At 36.9% G+C, this 19,795-nt stretch overlaps 3 protein-coding genes across 3 annotated transcripts; 2 read left to right on the top strand and 1 right to left on the bottom strand.

The window, feature by feature from the left end:
• On the bottom strand, positions 146–3,000 carry LOC18793887 (D-aminoacyl-tRNA deacylase). Its single transcript, XM_007222764.2, has 8 exons — positions 2,668–3,000; positions 2,257–2,586; positions 2,085–2,148; positions 1,935–1,987; positions 1,706–1,761; positions 1,450–1,524; positions 691–879; positions 146–451 (listed from the first exon to the last, which is right to left on the bottom strand). Exons 1-8 carry the CDS (start codon positions 2,929–2,931, stop codon positions 364–366), a joined length of 1,119 nt encoding a protein of 372 aa, XP_007222826.2. The 5' UTR covers positions 2,932–3,000; the 3' UTR covers positions 146–363.
• LOC18791449 (translin-associated protein X) lies at positions 3,610–5,969 on the top strand. Its single transcript, XM_020555783.1, has 8 exons — positions 3,610–3,698; positions 3,785–3,891; positions 4,015–4,094; positions 4,196–4,337; positions 4,422–4,571; positions 4,836–5,037; positions 5,458–5,559; positions 5,649–5,969. The coding sequence occupies exons 1-7, from the start codon at positions 3,635–3,637 to the stop codon at positions 5,556–5,558; spliced, it is 846 nt and encodes a 281-aa protein (XP_020411372.1). The 5' UTR covers positions 3,610–3,634; the 3' UTR covers position 5,559; positions 5,649–5,969.
• Positions 6,839–8,430, top strand: LOC18788645 (cytosolic sulfotransferase 12). Its single transcript, XM_007224982.2, has one exon. The coding sequence runs from the start codon at positions 7,648–7,650 to the stop codon at positions 8,419–8,421; it is 774 nt and encodes a 257-aa protein (XP_007225044.1). The 5' UTR covers positions 6,839–7,647; the 3' UTR covers positions 8,422–8,430.

Here is a 19,795-nt window from a genome sequence, read left to right as displayed (position 1 = left end):
AAGATGAATATTTTTTACAAGCCCTTTTGACTCAAGTGCTGCCTCTTTGATCTTCTATTGTTGATTTAATTTTTTCTTGCATTGGGTTTCTTATTTTTATGCATTCTAAATGTTTCCGGCGCAAGGCAGCCCATATCTTATATGATGAAGGCCCAAATCCAACATGACATTTATTGACAGAACTGATGCAAGACAATATATATCCTTTAGCAATAACCATAACTTGTGCAGTAAAATTGAGTGCTACCAGGTACAATATAGGATGTTAATTTGTCAACTACATCTCAGTGTGGTCTTCCAAATGAGAGCCTGATATTGTCTGCAAAAATCAAAACTATAAATATGCAACGCCATTCATCGAATTCAGTAGAAATCATTGGGTTTGCCAATTTTGATGTTCTGCTCGCCTAGGAAACCCGTTATAGCGTTCTTTTGCCAGCTTTTGAAACTCCTGCCATTGACAATCAAAAGTTGTATGAGATAACTTTGCAATAATACTTTCTATTTCTACTAATGGATCCAATCAACAATTGTTGGGTCGCATGAGGGTTCTAGCTGTACCTTAATATCTCTCAAAACTACTCTTTTGAGTTTTAGAACCTACACTAAATCCAATCTCTAGATAACGATTTGACATGAGATGTTTGACATGCAAATCACATATTAAAGCAACAGCCAAACAAAACTTACTTGTGATCGAGATGAGCTAGAATTTCCCCACCAGGGAAAGCTGATTGCGTAGCCTCAAATCCTGCTTTGATTGCTTCTCTCCAAGTTCCACCAATTTCTTTTGTATTTGTTTCTGCTTTGGACTGGCTTGGATCTTCCATTGGCAAGGAATAACCCGACAGTAGATGGCCCACCCACACACCATCTTTCCTGTACTTGCAAAGAATGGGGATATGTTCATGGAGTAGACCAAATATCTTCACTATATCGGCCATCAACAAGTATTTGTACACTACATATCAAATACAGACTAGTATAAAATATTCAAAGAATAAATGTCCTTCACATGACGGAGAAAAGGTTAACATGGTGAAAAGGGGGCCAAGTAAATCGATGCATTGAGTAAGTTAGTAACTAATTTTCCATCGAAATGAAAAGCACACTCATTTGGAAGAGAGGAAAGGGGTGAGGGATGTTACGAGGTTTCAGAAAGGGGACCAAGCCTTAAGCTCCAAACAGTAAATACGATGAAGAAAGTATCATCTACAATCTGGTAATCCATTTTAACAGACCTATTTACCACATTTACTTTTACATTATCAATCAATGTGAAGGGATTCCAGTTCACATTGATATGTCCACCACAACAATAGTATCTGATGCATCGCACTCCACAACAAAAGGAAAAAGGAAAAAAGAAAAAAGCTGGATGCGTCCACTAAGAAAGGAATGCGAAATAATTGAAAGAAAATGGAAAAACAGTAATTGACTATAACTTACAGAACTATATCCATATGCCGAGGTGCATAATGTCCACCACCTATGCCAAGAAGAACTCTATTCTTATCCTTCTCCCTAGAAAACCAACAATATAGAAAATGGGGTTAGATTAGCATCATCAAGAAACGGAATAGACAACACAATATGTTGAGGTGAGAAGCAACTTTTGTTTAAAGTGCAAACAAATGCATGAGCTTTGCATCAAAATCAATAAGAAACAGAGAATGATAAATGGTCTACTTATTGTTGACAGTACCCATTCCAGTTTCCCACAGCAGCTCCCCCTCCAAGCCCAAGTCCTTCCCAAACTAACTGCAAGCAAGTACACGAGTTGCAACCATTATTCTCCAAAAGTCAGGTACAAGATAATCCAATAAGAGCAAAAATAAGGGGAGCAAAAGTATTTATTCGAAAAACCGAAAGCAGGAACATATCAATGGCTCATGCTCAAATGATTGAAAGTAATGGCTATAGTTATACTCAACTAGAGCAATAACTTGAGCTGCATCCTGCCTCTTCCAGTACTCATCTGTACTGCCTATATCAACGCACAAGAAACCAATCAAATATGAACTGTAACTACCAAAAAAGGCAAGCAGAAGCCAACTGGGATTCATTCAAAAGTAAAAACTCACCAATCTCCAAGAACATAGTAGGTGTATTTGTGATCGGTCCATGATGTGTGCCCTCCAAAGTTATCTACATGCAATGCATTTCAAGTTAAGTATGTATAACAATACAACTTACAACACACAGACTGCCAATGACAAAACATGAACTGAAAAATGCAGAGTAAGAGAGAGAAACCTCAAACTCAGGAACCAAATTGTGGGCTTGAGCAAGCTTCTTCAAGTGCCTGAGCCAGGGCCCAATGCGCGGACTTGGGGGCGCGGCCCAACCAGGCCTCCCACCTTGCGGCGCAGCGTCACCAGGACGCAGATGAGGGACCCCGATCGGGTGTACGGTCAGGGCAGGTCGGTTGGAGACGGCGGTGTGCTTGCTCAGAAATATCAGCTCATCGACTCGCTCACCTGTGGCCTCCTCCCACCGCCTGTCCAAGTCGTCTTCTTCCACTATCCCCTTGTTGTGCAGCAAAACCCTAACTCCTCCTGCTCCATTGCCAAACCCCTTCATATCCTATTGTTCAATTCATTACGTTAATGATGAGATAAACTATAAATAATTATAGAATTAACGATGATCATTGGTTTAGCAGACCTGTAAGCAAGAAGGGATCGGGTCCCAGCCGGGCATGGCTAGGAGGGCATTGGCCGGGTTGATGGAGGCCGGGTCGGTCGTCGTCGCCACGATCAGCGTCACCATCTTCTTTGTCGTTTTTCTGGGTAGGGAGCAGTGAAATCTACGCGCCAAACGCAGAGTTGCGGGACTTGCGGCTTTGGTAAAGAAGCATTTGTTTAATGTTTTGCTAATGGCAATAGTAGGGAGCAGTCCCGACGACGTCGTTTTTAGGAGCATTGCCATTGAGAGTGCATTCGATTCATGAGAAAATGGGCTTAGGATGTTTGGTAAGTTTAGAAAAAGGTTTTTCGGCACATGGGAAAGGGATTTCTGGAAAAAGATGGGGAAAATGAAATCCTCTATTCATTTTCTTTTCTTATGAGAAATTAAAGATAATATGACTAATTTATCCCTATTAACAATTTAAAATTACAATTTTATTTAGTAAATTATAGACTAACATAGACTTTTTATAAAATAAAAAATTTCTAACAGGTGTGTAAATTGAAAAATCAAGTAAGGTTTGGTTTTAGATATTTTTTTCTATCTTTTGTACTCTTGTAGGGTGCTTTTATTTTATAAAGCATCTTCTCCAATAAAAAAGCAAAAAGATAATGGTTGCCTCCTTCCAGCAAATCACAATTTGATATACAAATAATTTATAAAAAATGCACACAAAAAAAAATTATGTAAATATGTTGTATTGTTATTGACATGAATGTAGGAACTTTTACTTACAATGTTAGGAGGGAAGTGTTTTTCAAGAAAAAAAAAATTAGTTTAGGATTTACGATTTCGAGTTTAGACCCGTTTGGTTCACCAAAACGGGGTACTCGAATGAGGATGACAAAAACGACGTGGAAGGTGGCGTCGTCAGGGGTAGAGAAAAACGACATGAAAAAGCACAGTGATTTAGGCGTTAAAAATTGCAAAAGGTAGGGGAAGGATGTTGAAGTTGCAGCGCTTATCTCTGCGGATGATGGCTCTCAAACCCCAGCGCCTCCACAACAGTACCTATTGCTCTCTTTCTCTTTTTGTTTCGAATTGAAAACGCAGACTTTTTGGAGTTTAGATTGAGCCATTGACTCGCTCACAGTTGCAGAGACGACGTCGCAGAGCGTAGCAAAAAGGGTGAGGACGATGACCACTGAATCCTCCATGAAAGATTCCTTCGCCAAATACACCGATTACCTCAATGACCTGGTAAATCCCTAAATTCAATTTCTCTAATTGCAGCAATACGAGTGATTTCATGTATGCAACTTGCGTGAAGCTGGAGGCTTTTTGTTTAACAATGTGGGGTTTTGTGTCGCCATTTAATTGTAGAATGAAAAACGGGAAAGAGTCGTAAAAGCAAGTCGTGATATCACCATTAACAGCAAAAAGGTCATCTTTCAGGTGCACAGGTAAGAAAACTGAGAACTTTGCGTTTGTTTTGTAATTTGTCTTGCAACTGCTTTGGTGGCATGCATTGAAATGTTGTTGCTGTAAATTTGAACTTGAACAGAATCAGTAAACACAACAAAGAGGAAGTTCTGCAGAAAGCAGAAAAGGATTTAGCGACTGTGACTGATCAGTACATCTCCCGACTGGTTAGGGAGCTGCAAGGGACTGATTTTTGGAAGTTAAGACGAGCATACTCACCTGGGGTGGGGTGGATTCTCCTTCTCCGTCTGCTTCTGCTTGATTCTTATGTGATGTCCACTAAATGGTATGCCTCGTTAATTCTGCAGGTACAAGAATATGTTGAAGCTGCAACGTTCTGTAAATTCTGCAGGACTGGGACTCTTTTAAACCTTGATGAGATGAATGCTACTTTGTTACCACTCAGTGATCCTTCTCTTGAGCCTTTGCAGATCAATGTCCTTGACTATCTCCTCGGGGTAATTTTTCCAATTTTGCTCTTACATTCTTTGTGCGAAAAGCAAACTATAGGCCAGTTGATTAGCTGAATATTGTTTTTGGATTAAGTGACATTAACTGTGTATCTGCGTGTGTGTATCTGTAACACATGGACGGATATATATTTTAGGAGGATTTGTTTGGTATTCTCTTGCAACTTTTGGATTTGACTGGAGGGCATTCATATAAACACATACTATATCCATCCTCAAACACCAGAAGAGTAACTCATTGTTGTTGTACAGCTTGCAGATTTGACTGGAGAGCTGATGCGGTTGGCAATTGGTCGAATTTCAGATGGTGAACTTGATTTCGCTAAGAAGATATGCGAGTTTGTGCGTGAAATTTACAGGGAACTAACCCTTGTTGTCCCATTTATGGATGATAGTCATGACATGAAGACGAAAATGGATACAATGCTTCAAAGTGTAATGAAGATAGAGAATGGTATAGTGTCGACAGTTTTCTTGCACTTAACCATGACAAAAAAATGTTATAAATGTATTTAATCTCATGCTTTGGAACGTTGCTACAGACTGGAATATTAGGAAGAACTAAATAAAATAATAGGAAATAGGGAAATTTTCTACTTGCAATCTGTGTATGGAATCAAATTAGGACCCTTGAATTTTAAGTCATGCAAGTGTATCTCTTTCAAAATTGAACAACAAACACTTACATGTTTTATATTTTCAATAGAATTGAGAATAAGAAAAGCTGGAAATTTAAATATTTCTGAAGTAGTAATCTACCGTAACTAAGTTTCAAATTTATGTTATAAACTTGTATAGATTATACTTAACATGTACCTAACAAATTCTTAATTTTATGGTTGAATCCTTTTAATAACTGGAGATCTTTCTGTAGCTTGCTTCGGTGTTCATGTGAGAGGATCAGAGTATATGCCCCTACTTGGCTCCGACGATCCAACTTCATTCTTATTGGGAGTGCCTGATGTTGAAATATGATGTAATTGCTGCTTGTCACATTCTCTTTCTTACTGCATGATTACTTCTATGTGGTTTTAACCAAGGAGATGAGTTTCTTATTTTCGACAGGGAAAAAGGCTTGGATTTCAATGGGCATGGATGATGGGGCACATACATTTTTGTTCAGAATTGTTTGCAGTTCATCACCATGTGGTCGCTACTCACGGTGGTCACACAGCAGACTAGATTGTGACTTTTGAGGAACAATTTCGTGTAGGCTTTTTATAACAATTTTCTTCTACTTCTCTGTAAATTGATGAAAATTAGATAAGAGCTTGTAGTAAAACCCTGCCAAAGATGTGTTAGACATGAGGTTCACCTCAGAATGTATTGAAGAAACTGTTTTATATTTCTCACATATGTTTACAAGATACATTCCCTATTTGTATACACGGTCAAACTCTTATCACTAGTGCATCCCATCATTACTAATCTTAGTAAAAAAGTAATCTGTAAAGGATAGGAGCACATGTACTTGTCTTTCACTTTGGTCAGCACCACTCCTCTTGGTCGACACCAATTGCTATTTGTCCAGCACTTTATAATTGTTTATATCACAATTATCCACTCATGCATTCCTGATATGTTTGTTTATTATCACAATCATGTCTACTGACTAACATGTATGATGGCCCCTTCCTGTTAACCCAAGGTTTCATCCAGTTTATTAATTTCTTTTAGGTTATCTGAAGTTCACGAAAAGAGAATATATAGGGCTTGTTTGATAACTATTTCATCCTTTTTTTCAATCTCATCTTTATTCTCATTTTTCTCTATACTCAAACACAAAAAATATAAACTAAAAACTAAAAATGAAATGATTATCAAAATGTTTTAGACAGATAAATATTTGCGAAGATGTGCTATAATTAAGGTTGCTTGCGAGAGTATTGCAATCATCAAAAGGTGGCTGTCACCTTATTCATGCAAACAAACAAGGAACACATGCTTTAATGCCTCAACAAAGCAATTGTCTACGACAGATATTGCCCTGAATTCTCCATGCATGGATATTGGATAATATAAAAAGTTCGATTTTAGACAGATATGTTGCATACCTTTTAATCAATTTTTTATATATAATATTTTAGCCATTTGTGGATATCTGTGATCCAGTGAATAACGACAATTATAATACTTAATTGAAAGCCCAACCACTCATGAATCATGGGCTAATTAATCATTTGATAAATAATCGACATCATGCATGAGAGCCATGGTTAGAAAATCATCTCCAATTGAAAGTACACTTTCTGAATATAATGATTATATGAATAATTCCCAAATTGTGTGCCAAGGATTGTTAACTGGGTTTATGTCTATACTGTGATCACATGTATCCAGGGACCGATCATAAACATGACTAACCTAAGCTACAACATAGATGGCTATTTTTTTAGCAGCCTAAAAAAAAATTATAGCCCAGCCAATTGAATAACCTACGTCAAGGAATCATTTGCACTACATTTGGAGAAAAAAAAAGGGAGAAGAGGAAAGCTGCACATCTCTACACACAGGGAAAAAAAGGAGAGGAAAAAAAAGAAAAAGAATGCACAATCCATGGACAAAAAGAAAGAAAAGTCGAAGAAATTGTTTATGACTATTTCTTAGAGTTGTCGACTTTGTCACCAAACTCATATAGATCATGAATTATTTTAATTATATGAAGACTCGAAGGGTGCAACTTATATAGTGTAGCGGTAAGTCTTATTATGCCCCTCTTGATCATGTGTGTTTTTTTTTAAATTTTAAATTTTTATGGTTATCAATAAAATTACATCGTACTGTCAAGTTTTCTATATACTTAATATGTTTATATATGTAAAGTAAATTTAGCCCAATCAAGTTTGAAATCCTAAATCCATCCCTACATGTATCACACAAAAAGTTCATTAATCAATTTTTTATTTTGTTATAAATCCTGCTTAGGTTAGGTTAGGTGGATTTTTTTTGTTTTTTGTTCTTGAGATCGCTATATAATAGAAGCAAAACTATACTGCTTAAGCATTGCAGGAAAACAGCAAGGACCGTGAGCACCACTCTTTCAGCTTTTCCTGTCTTGAATACCATGGCAACACCTCAACCTCCTCCTGCTCTTCCCCAATACTTGCAAGAACATGAATTCAGCCAAGAAAACAGAGACTTTATATCCTCTCTGCCTACAGAAAAAGGTTGGGTTTCAAACCACCTTCATCAGTACCAAGGTTTTTGGCATGCAACTAGACACATGCAGGGAGTTTTAGCATGCCAGAAACACTTCCAGGCCCTAGACACTGACATCCTTCTTGTTAGCACTCCCAAATCAGGCACTACTTGGCTCAAGGCTATTCTGTTTGCCTTGGTGAAAAGGGCGCAACATCCAGACCCTCAACAACACCTTCTGATCACAAACATCCCTCATGTTCTGGTGCCCTTCTTGGAGCTGAACGTATACATGGAGAAAGAGGTTCCTGACCTCACCGCTTTGACCCCTCCGAGGCTCTTTTCGACTCATTTGCCATATGTGTCTCTGCCTGATTCTGTCAAACACTCTGCATGCAAGGTTGTTTACTTGTGCAGAGATCCTAAGGACACATTTGTTTCTCTTTGGCACTTCGCCAACAAATTGAGAGCCAAAAGTAGGGGCACCATTTCACTTGAAGAAGCGTTTGATAAGTTCTGCAAAGGAGTGAGCTTGGATGGGCCCCTTTGGGATCATGTGTTGGGGTATTGGAAGGAGAGTTTGGAAAGGCCTGAAAAGGTAATGTTCTTCAAGTTTGAGGAAATGAAAGAAGAGCCCACTCTTCACTTGAGGAGGCTAGCTGAGTTCTTGGGGTGCCCGTTTTCCCCAGAGGAACGTTGAGGTTGGAGATTGGATGAATTATTTGACAGCTGAAATGGTGGAGAGACTAGATTGCATCAATGAAGAGAAATTGCAAGGTTCTGGGTTGAAATTTTAGGTCTGCTTTCTGCTTAATGTGTGATTATTTTTAGTTGTCTTCTTTGCTAGCTTGCGTATGTGTACTTTTGACTTTGGTTAATGTCAATTCTATTCAATAAACCTCACGAAATAAATAATGTGATCGTTCGTATCTATATATTTATCTATATCAGCATTGTCATTGTTGAGTGATATATTGATTGCGTGAGGAGAGAGGTCTACACTCCACACTGTGGTGAGACCCTTCCCCTCTCCTCTGTTAAACGTAATGCATTTGTATCAGTTGTTAAAATAGAGTTGTGTCTCTTGAGAAGAGTTATGTTTAGGAAGAGTTGTATCTCTTTAGAAGTCAAGAGTTGTGTCTGCAACTCTTGGAACTAATCCAAGAGTTATGTCTGTTATAAAAAGATCTGAATGTTATTATAAATAGCCAATAAGATGGCCTAGTGTTGTAATCAATTTTAGAAAATCAATAAAGCTTCAGTTTCTCTGTTTAAAACTCTCTTCCATATTCTCTCATATCCATCTTTCTCCAACAAATTTGGTATATCAGAGCAAATGGATCCCTCTGCTGTGTTAATCAGGACATCAAGTTCAAATTCCTCAACCATTGGAAATATTCAAAAGTTAATGCCTATTTTTGATGGAGAGAATTATGAATATTGGAGCCTACAAATGAAGACCTTGTTCATCTCTCAAGATCTTTGGGATCTTGTAGAAGATGGTTACGAGGAACTGGAAAAAACTTCGACGGGAAAAGCGACACCGGAATCGCAACAAGCACTTAAAGAAAATAGGAAAAGAGATGCCAAGGCTTTATTCCTAATTCAACAGGGAGTAAGCAAAAATCTCTTTCCAAGATTACTTTCTGCAACTACATCAAAAAAATGCTTGGGAATTACTCAAAATTGAGTTCCAAGGTTCACAGAAAGTGATCTCCATCAAACTCCAATCCTTGTGGCGAGAGTTTGATAATTTATTAATGAAGGAGAATGAATCCATTCAGGTTTTGGTCATAAAAGTTTCTAGAATTGTTAACCAAATTAGAAGTTATGGGGATACAATTCCAGACAAGAAAATTGTAGAGAAAACTCTACCGCCAAAGTTCAATCATGTTGTTGCAGCAATAGAGGAGTCAAAAGATCTCGCTGCACTTTCGCTCCATGAACTAATTGGTTCTTTGGAAGCACATGAAAAAAGGATTAATAGGTCTACAGACCAATCCTTGGAGCGAGCTTTTCAATCCAAATTGGATTCGAAGGAGAAAGAAGACAAACAAAAAGGAGAATCTCAAAAGTCCCAAAACAAAAAAAGTAAAGGAGAATCTCATTGGCGGCAGAATCACAACAAAGGCATAACAACAACAATCAGCAATGACACAACCATCAAAACAACCAGAATGGTAACCTTGTCCCAGAATGCCATGTTTGTAAAAAGACTGGCCCCAAAAGTGCAGATTGTCGGTATAGGTGTACCCAATGCAGAATACCCAACCATTCTCAAAGAGATTGCATATATCAGAAAAATAATGAAGCCAATTTCACATAAAATAATGACTCTCCAGAGCAACTATTTTATACATATCTCAGTGCTCGTCAAGAACCACAAGATATATGGTACGTGGATAGCGGATGCAGTAACCACATGACAGGAAACAAACAATGTTTTGTCAAATTTGAAGAAAATGTGAATTCACAAGTCAAGCTCGGAGATGGAAAGCTTCACAACGTGGAAGGCAAGGGTATTATCTCTGCTCAAACTCAAGAAGGTACACCAAAACTAATCTATGATGTGCTATATATTCCTAACTTGGCACAAAATTTATTAAGTGTAGGACAGCTCCTACAAAAAGGCTTCTCTGTTAAATTTGATGATGATCACTGTGTTATTTCTGATAAAAAGAATAACACTGTAGTGGCTAAGATAAAAATGATGGCAAACAAAGTCTTTCCATTGATCATAACATCAAAAGAAAACTATGTTTTGGAAGCTGAAAATATAGAAGAATCACTATTGTGGCATATGAGATACGGACATCTAAATCAAAGAAGTCTATAGCTCTTAGACCGGAAAGATATGGTGGTTGGCCTTCCTTATGTTGCATCTGAGAAAGAAATATGTGAAGGTTGTATTTTTGGAAAATTCCACCGCTTACCATTTTCACAATCAACATGGAAAGCAAGAGCCTTTCTTGAGTTGGTACATGCAGATATATGCGGGCCGACTCGAACACCATCTTTTAATGGCAAGAAATACTTTCTTCTCTTTGTTGATGACTATAGCAGGATGATGTGGGTTTATTTTCTAGAACAAAAGTCAGAAGCATTCTCTCTTTTCAAGCAATTTAAGGCCTATGGAGAGAAACAAAGTGGATACAATCTGAAGACGTTGAGAACTGATCGTGGTAGAGAATTCACATCGAATGAATTTTCAGAATTTTGCAAAAGCAATGGAATAAAAAGAGAATTGACGGCAAGCTACACTCCACAGCAAAACGGTGTTGCGGAACGAAGAAATCAAACCATTGTGGAAATGGCAAGAAGCATGTTAAAAGAAAAAGGTCTGCCAAATATGTTTTGGGCTGAAGCAATTCACACCTCAGTGTTTATTCTCAACAGGTCACCTACCAAGTCTGTCAAGTGACTCCTTTTGAAGCATGGCATGGGTTTAAACCAAAGGTTGATTTCTTTAAGATCTTTGGTTGCATAGCCTATGCACATGTTCCTTCTCAAAAGAGAGAAAAATTTGATGAAAAGGGTGAAAAATATATTTTTGTGGGCTATAGTGACAAGTCCAATTCCAAGAACTAATAAGTTGGTAATTTCTAGAGATGTTATTTTTGATGAATTCAAGGTATGGAGATGGGAAAACAAACAAGGTGAAATACATAGTTTTTTGCTGGAACCAGAAACATCAAATTTAGAAGAATCTCTGCTGCCTCAAAGTCCAATTTCAAGGGCAAGAAGTCCAATTCCAAGTGCAAGAACATCTGATCCTAGTTCACCAGATTCAACTCCTAGACTAAACGCAAGAATGCGTTCATTGGCAGACATATATGAGTCGTGTGATCTTCCTTTGAGTGCTTTAAAGCCTCAAAAATTTGAGGAAGCAGTGAAAGAAAAAATTTGGCAAGACGCAATGGAAGAAGAAATTAGAGTTATCAAGAAAAATTCTACATGGGAGCTTGTTGATCGGCCTAAATCAAAGGACATCATTGGACTTAAATGGATCTACAAGACAAAATACTATCAAGATGCTCAATCCAAAAGCATAAGGCTCGGCTAGTTGCCTAAGGCTCGGCTGGTTGCCTAAGGCTACTCTCAACAACATGGAATAGATTTCAATGATACGTTTGCTCCGGTTGTAGGAATGGAAACCATACGAACTGTGTTGGCTTTGGCAGCACAATTGAAAACTCAAGTGTTTCAATTAGATGTCAAGTCTGCTTTTTTTAATGGAAAACTTGAAGAAGAAGTTTACGCGGAGCAGCCGCAAGGATATATTGAAAAGGGAAATGAAGACAAATTTTATCGACTTCGGAAAGCACTATACGGCTTAAAGCAAGCGCCAAGAGCCTGGAATAGCAAAATTGATCAATATTTCCGTCAAAGTGGATTTGTAAGAAGTCCAAGTGAGCCTGATGACATAGTTCATGCAGTTAGTGTTGTATCCATTGATGAATGATCCAAGTAATCATCATTTTGCTGCTGTTAAAAGAATACTAAGATATGTGCAAGGAACCAAAGGATATGGCATCATATATACACAAGAGAAAGAAAGCATTTTAGTTGGGTTCACAGACAGTGATTGGGCTAGTGCAATTGATGATAGAAGAAGCACATCTGGGCATGTGTTTTTCTTGGGAAGAAAAGTTATATCATGGTCGTCGAAGAAGCAAAGTACAGTGGCATTATCAACAGCCGAAGCAAAATATATTTCAGCCACAAGTACAACATGTGAAGCAGTTTGGATTAGAAGAATATTAGCATATCTTCGTCAAGAACAAAACACTCCAACAAATTTGTACCGTGATAACATTCCACAATTGCCAGCCATGACAAAGAACCCAGTCTTTCATAGCAGGTCAAAGCACATAGAACTTCGTCATCATTTTATCAGAAAATTGGTTGAAGATGGAGAGATTGAATTGAAATTCTGTGGTACTAATGAGTAGATTGCAGATGTGTTTACAAAACCACTTCCAAGAGAGAAGTTCTACTATTTCAGAGAAAAGCTGAATGTCACAGAACAAATGCATTAAGAGGGAGTGTTAAACATAATGCATTTGTATAAGTTGTTAAAGTAGAATTGTGTCTCTTGAGAAAAGTTATGTTTAGGAAGAGTTGTATCTCTTTAGAAGTCAAGAGTTGTGTTTGCAACTCTTGGAACTAATCCAAGAGCTATATCTATTATAAAAATATCTGAATGTTATTATAAATAGCCAATAAGATGGCCTAGTGTTGTAATCAATTTTAAAAAATCAATAAAGCTTAAGTTTCTCTGTTCAAAACTCTCTTCCACGTTCTCTCATATCCATCTTTCTTCAACATCCTCAAAGAGAACGTTTAGCAAATCACAGTCCTGCAGAGGTTGTCATGCATTCTGCTTTTTCGTTAAGGACGACCACTCTGGTGCTCAGACTCAGACAAAAAAAAAAAAAAAAAAAAGGAGTGGTGCTCAGACTCGGACCCAAAAAAAAAAGGACCGCTCACCACTCTGGTGCTCAGACTCAGACCCCAAAAAAAGGAACCACTTTAGTGCGCTACAACTATACAGTATTAACATTAATGTTAATATCTCAATTCACTTCACACCACCACCCCACCAACTCCGAGTACGCAAATGGATACAATGCAGATAGAGAACGGTAATATAGTGTCCACAGTTTTCAGTAGAGTTGAGAATAAGAAAAGCTGAAAATTCTTAATTCTATGGTTGAATTCTTTTCAATAACTGGAGATCTTTCGGTGTTCATGTGAATATATGACCCTGTTTGGCTCCGAGGATCCAACTTCCTTTGCTGCTTGTCACATTTTCTTTCTCACTGCATATATAATTCCTTCTTTGTGGTTTAACCTAGGCTCGATCGAGATATAAGTTTCTTATTTTCAACATGCATTTTTGTTGGGAAATGTTTGCAGTTCATCACCATGCGCTCGCTACGTACGCAGCAGAGAAGAGGGTCCTTTCCCTGTGAAGCCGAGTTTTCATCCAAGTGTTGTTTAATTTCTTCTGGTTTGGTTATCTGTTTGAAGTTGATGAAAATAAATTATATAGTATATTGCTTTTGACAGATCAATATTTGCGGAGATGTTCCTATAATTAAGGTAGCTTGCAAGCGAGAGTTGCAATCATCAAAAGGTTGCTGTCACCTCCTTCATTCATGCAAACCTATAAGAATACATGAGCAAGCAAATTGTTGCCATACATATGTCGCTGTGTTTTTTCTCCATGCATGGATATATTGGATAATATAAACCCAACCCAAAATGGTTGTTTTCTTGTCATAGGCCATCAGTCGACAGGGCCAAATTTATATTCAGCCCAAATGGATATTTTCTTCTTCTTTAAACTTATCTTGTCGTAAACCCATTCTCTTATTTTGTGCATTTTCATAAGCACTATCATTTTATTCACATCTCTATATCCATCAATAACAATATTATCGAGTCATTCTATAGTGAGAGTTTCTTATCTAAAGCCCTTAGATAAGATCATATCTCTTGCGAAATTCTGTAATGAGAGTTTCATATATGTAACCACTCCATATCTCTTAACCGTTGAATCAAACTATAAAATTCTACCGACATTAATTATCAGCATTGCGAGATGCCCCTCTGTTTTTTTGTTCCCATAAATTTTGGTGTTGAGAAGCAGCCCAAATATGTCGGCTATTTATCCAACACCACCAAAACCAGTACAAGCCCATAACTGCATTTGGTTTATTGGGACATTAGGTTAGGCTGGAGCTGGACCCTTTGGCAGTGGATGCAATGCAACATTGTCTGTCTGTCTGTCTCAATTTGAGTGTGATATTTGTGCTTTCTTCTCTTCCCACGTCGCTGTCTTCTCCATCACCGCTTCTTGTTCTCTTTAAAATTCATCAGTCTTGATGTGCTTCGATTTAAGACGCAAGAAGCTTCAAGCTCAAATAGTTCTTAAATGTATCTACTCTTATACTCGATCAATATTCTAAATTTGATTTCCCCGTCCTTCAATACTGCTTGTATTAAGAAACTTGATTTAAAGCTTATTTTGATAAGAAAATGGAAAAAAGGAAGAGGAGAATAGAACGCACACAGACAAAACCTCCGTCATACTTTGCAGCATAACATATAATTGGTTCAATCAACTTGTCAAACCCATCTTAGTCTCTTAGATTTGTAGATGGATTTCATGATCAAAATAAAAAAACACGAGCCTTTTCTGGATAACTTTGTTTTGGACAAATTCCATACTTCTCAGATTTTATGAGTGTTTGATCGATCTGATAAATGAATATACCAATTTTTTTTTTCCCATCAAATCGATCATTGAACTTATACATAATAATACTTCAACTCTGCCCCCACTTAGCCATAATTTCTAACTACAATCAAAGCTGGCCATCTGCTCTTAGCATTAGCTGCTGTTGCTGCCAAATTTTTGGTTGTCAAAATTACTCCCAACCACAAATAATAAATCACTATGCCATTTGATAAATTTCAACCTTTTTCTTTAAGCCTATGCTTTAAATTCCAGTGATATTAATGCCAAGCTTCCCTGTCAATTACCCACGTGTCTATTCTTTTCTAGACAAGCCCCCATAGGGATTTGCTCAATAAAGGAAAACGTGTTAGTTACAACTATATTATTTAACTTTTTTTCCACTCACAATTTCAGTAATTTTACGTGTATTATATTTATTGACCGTATTATAATCTACATATTCTCTTAAAGTAAAATTAATATGTACAAATATTTCATTAACATTTTGGAATTTGAAAACGACCAATCATATTTTTATAATGTATATGCCCTTGTCACAGTTGTTGAGCAATGTGCAATGTGATCATCATGGTGAAGGTATTAATTATCCTCGAGAAAGCTAAGTCCATTGGACTAAAACATTAAAAAAGAATGCATGCAAACGTGTTATCCATGTTGTCCAACTTGTAATTGTTGTTAAATGGCTTAGGACCCTCCTAGCTATGTGCTTTTTTCATAATCACATTATGGACCCAAAGTGCTTTTTCTAGCAGCAAGAAATGAAATAGTAGTTTGATGGGAAAGCCGGCAAATAGAAGCAAATTCATGGAGGCAACGGGCCCACTTGGACTCATTATATTGCATTAAATCGTTATTTAAAACAAGTACTAGATAGTAACACACGTGCGTAATCGAAAACAATTGGAACCCATGATGAGTTTATTTTCATTTGTTTTTTAAAGGTGACATGTCTATGAGCATGAGCCGACAGGTCCACACCATAAGTTTTTTTGGGTTGCATGCTAATTGCAATTTGCTAGTAATTAATCAAATTATAGACATGAAATATAATTAGGTGGATTAATTAATCGAGCCATATAAGAATAATCTTTCGAGCCTCTCAGCTAACAAATCTTGCAATACAATTCAACTTGTTATGAGGATCTTACCACGACCTAAGGTAGCTAGCTACCATTGCTTATTCTCACTTCCATACATGAGTTATTTTTGGTCCAAAACTGTACTTTCATCTATCTTAACACCAAGCTTTACACAAAATGATTTCAATTACCTAGAATATAATCTTCGTACATAAATTCAGCTAGCGCAACACTTTTTGACTTATAAAAAAGTGTCACGAGATACAAACCAATTAATGATCAAAAAAAACGTCACGCTCAACTGATGCTAGCATTTTTTTAATAACAACTAATAATACAAGATAAGTAGTGTTATTTTATCTTTTGATTTGTAATAATTGGGGGGTAGTAATTTCGGGAGTGACAAACATAGAGATTGGTCGGTCGTAGCGGAATCTGGATCCAACCGTATATAGGTATAGCTTGGGTGCTTGCTTGTAACTTGTAAGTTGTAAATGTAATCAATCAGCATTGGGCTTTGGCCTTTAGGAGGGCAGCGAGGAAGTGTGGACCAGACGTTCATGTTGGGTGGGCCCTCTCCCTCCCAAATACTATAGCACTAGGCCATCCCATTTGCCATTTATTACGTGGACGACTCCGCGTACGAAACGTGGACAGAGTGCAGAGCGTAGGCCTGGTGCTAGTTTGTTAAGGACCACTTTGTGAGTAGCTGGTTTTTCTACTCTAGTCAATTCACACAACCCTACCAACTCTACAACTACATGTATCGGCGCCAAGTACAAAACGTTATTCCTTACTCTTTAGAGCATCTCCACTCATAAGGGCTAAGGTAAGGGTAAGGGTAAGTTAGGGCTGCCATTATTCATGTGAATAGTAGCAGCTTTATCTTTTTGATTTCACCCTAATAGGCTAGGGCAAGGGCAAGAAAAAAAAAAGAATATGCAACAAAATATAAAAACTTGTTATGTATTTATAGGGAAAACATCCATAATTTTTTGGTTTTTTTTTTCCATTTTTTTCAATTTTTTTGACTCGCTGACGTCAGCGTGACATCATCACTGACATCAGCGCCCTCGGGCTGAAGCCCAAGCAAAATCTGCCCTTGGACTTGCCTAGGCTGGTGGGACCCAGGGCTTGCCCGGGCTGCAAGTGCTGCGCTGGAGGTCCAAAATCGAGGAAATGGGCCTCTTGTCCTGGCTAAAGTCCTTGCGGTGGAGATTCTCTTAGAAAAGAATATACAAGATGTGAATTTTTTTTACGAATAGCTTTCATGTACATTTTTCTAATAGGACTTGTGGAGTTCAAGTCCTACTCTTACTACTTGAATGTGAATAAATTTTTTTAATAAGATGGACATTTTTACAAATATCGCATTAGTATAGTGGTTTGGAGCGATTCTTCTTTCAGAAAAAATATTGAATTCGAGTCCTAACATCCGTGTAGCTTGTGTAAATTTAATATATTATCACTCCTTTTTAATAGAAACGATACTGAAATAAAATTTGAAAACTTTTAACTAGCTTTTCTCTTCCCATTTGGGACTTCCAAGAAAATATATGAATTACGACAAAATTCATGTTTTCCCTGGTTTCACATAAAGTAGGTACCACATATTATCATAAATTAAAAAATATATTATATGAATAAATTGTTGTTTCCCTCTAGCTAAGAAACGTTTGAGTTTGACACCTCATTGACTCGACCTAAAGCTTTCTTACCGCAAAATATTATAATAAGTGGAACTAAGACATGAAGTTGGTTACAAAAAATATATATATATCTTTGTTTATATTATGTTGATTGTTGACCAAAAGTCAAAATATTATTAAGATGCAAGTTTTGTCATTTTTGCCCTATTAAATATTAATAATTATGTTTGAATAATCATGTTGGTACGTTACTAAAAATATGGTATCTAATTATTCCCAAACACAAACAAAAACTCTTGTCAACCTAACCTAAGAATAGACTAGGGCTATATAGGCTAGCAGCAAGGAGACCCTGTTCCTGAAAATGGGGTCCCAAACCCGGTTATCCGAACCAAAAATAATCGGATTCGGACCCTTCCCTTTTTTCGGCTTTCTGACGTGGACATGAACAGGATACGTACCACAGGACGCTTCGTGCCCTCGAAAAGCCCATTTTATTTTTTATTTTTATTTTTCCTCAAAATAAAAAATTATTTAAAAGGGAAAAGGAGCTACAGACAATGACACGCACGTGTTACGTGCGTGACTGCCATGCCAGCTCCATATGTAAATCTGCTCACTGGTCTGCCTCTTGTCACGTGCGTTTGTACGACCCCCCAAAAAGGTGTTTATTTAAGGGAAAAAAACACCCTACTTTTTTTTAAAAACAAAGTGGTCGGTGTTTTTCTATTGGCCGTTTGACCGTTGACCGATACTACAAAAGTAGGAACGACCTAAAATTAAACACGGTTAGGATTTTGATGATTGATTGAACTTTGTTAAAGACTATGTCACGTAACACGGCGGGTTTCTAATCTTTTTATGGGATTGGAGAAAGTTAGAATGGTAGTTAGTGGTTAACGGTGGTTCGACTGTGCTTGATAATGATAAGGGACGAGCGATGTCTATTATTAATTAAAATAATATAAAATAAAATGCTATGCAGATTCAAGTAAGATTTTTTGTTTGGTCGAGCGTTGTTTTATGAATTTGGGATTCGCCTCTCTACATTTAAAGTCTACGTTTTTATTCGTATTTTGTAAAATTTGGACTATTTTAATAATTTAATTATTTTAAAAAAACACATAATCAAACCTTACAGAATTAATAAAAAATCTAATAACTTCAAATATTTAAAAATTCAATAAATAATCAGATTAAAAAGTCACATAATCTAAAAATTAAAAAACTAGAACTGCAACTTCACCTCCCCAACCCTATCCCTACCGCCCCCACCAACCCCAACACACCCAAGCAAACATACCATCCATCATCTCTCTACCCCACCCCAACAGCACCCAAGCCACTATGTATACCATTCATCATCTCTCTCTTTCTGTATTGCTCGACCCCTTCCCATTTTGATGATCATTCTATGTATTACACCTCACCTTTCGTGAAGAAACCTATAGCCCTCTCCCCTCACCTCGTGGATTTTTCTTTTATGATTTTTTGTTTAAACAAATAATTGCTAAATTTAACTATTTTTATGATGAAAAGAAAATTAAATACTTAAGTTGTTGACATGTCATATCTTTAAATGGTTAGATTATTAGGATGATCAAGATTTTGCGAAGTGCGGATTAACACTTAAACTCTAAATGTAGAGGCTCGAGATCCATGAATTTGTTTGAGTAGAGACCCTCATGTATCATGATTGTGATAATCAAGTTGGTGCACGTCTAAAAAGGAAAGACTACTAACTAACAATGTAGTAGAGTGATATATATGATTCAATCATAAAAATAAAGAATCAGGGTGTATTGATTAATAAATATGATTTAAAACTCATTATGAATAACTCATGTTAGACATAAAGAACGTGATTTGCTCGTTAATTCTGTTACTTTCAATTATTCTAACTTAAAACTTGATTATTCATTGATACTATCCTAATCATCCAAGTTTAGATTCTTGATTCAATGAAGATTTCATCAAGATAAGTAGGCATGAATGAAATGATAATACTCTATAAATATTAATGAAATTACAATATGAAAAAATTAATTTGGTTCAAACAATTGTGTACATGCATAAATT

The sequence above is a fragment of the Prunus persica genome, chromosome G1, assembly GCF_000346465.2.
Source record: "Prunus persica cultivar Lovell chromosome G1, Prunus_persica_NCBIv2, whole genome shotgun sequence".
Classification (NCBI taxonomy): domain Eukaryota; kingdom Viridiplantae; phylum Streptophyta; class Magnoliopsida; order Rosales; family Rosaceae; genus Prunus; species Prunus persica.
This window is presented reverse-complemented; position numbering and strand designations above follow the sequence as displayed.

Coding starts and splice junctions, on each gene's coding strand:
- LOC18793887 (XM_007222764.2), bottom strand. CDS start 2,931: ATGGCAATGCTCCTAAAAACGACGTCGTCGGGACTGCTCCCTACTATT. Junction 2,587..2,667: donor CGATCCCTTCTTGCTTACAG/GTCTGCTAAACC, acceptor ATTGAACAATAG/GATATGAAGGGGTTTGGCAA. Junction 452..690: donor CTAGCTCATCTCGATCACAA/GTAAGTTTTGTT, acceptor TGTCAATGGCAG/GAGTTTCAAAAGCTGGCAAA.
- LOC18791449 (XM_020555783.1), top strand. CDS start 3,635: ATGTTGAAGTTGCAGCGCTTATCTCTGCGGATGATGGCTCTCAAACCC. Junction 3,699..3,784: donor ACCCCAGCGCCTCCACAACA/GTACCTATTGCT, acceptor ACTCGCTCACAG/TTGCAGAGACGACGTCGCAG. Junction 3,892..4,014: donor CCGATTACCTCAATGACCTG/GTAAATCCCTAA, acceptor ATTTAATTGTAG/AATGAAAAACGGGAAAGAGT.
- LOC18788645 (XM_007224982.2), top strand. CDS start 7,648: ATGGCAACACCTCAACCTCCTCCTGCTCTTCCCCAATACTTGCAAGAA.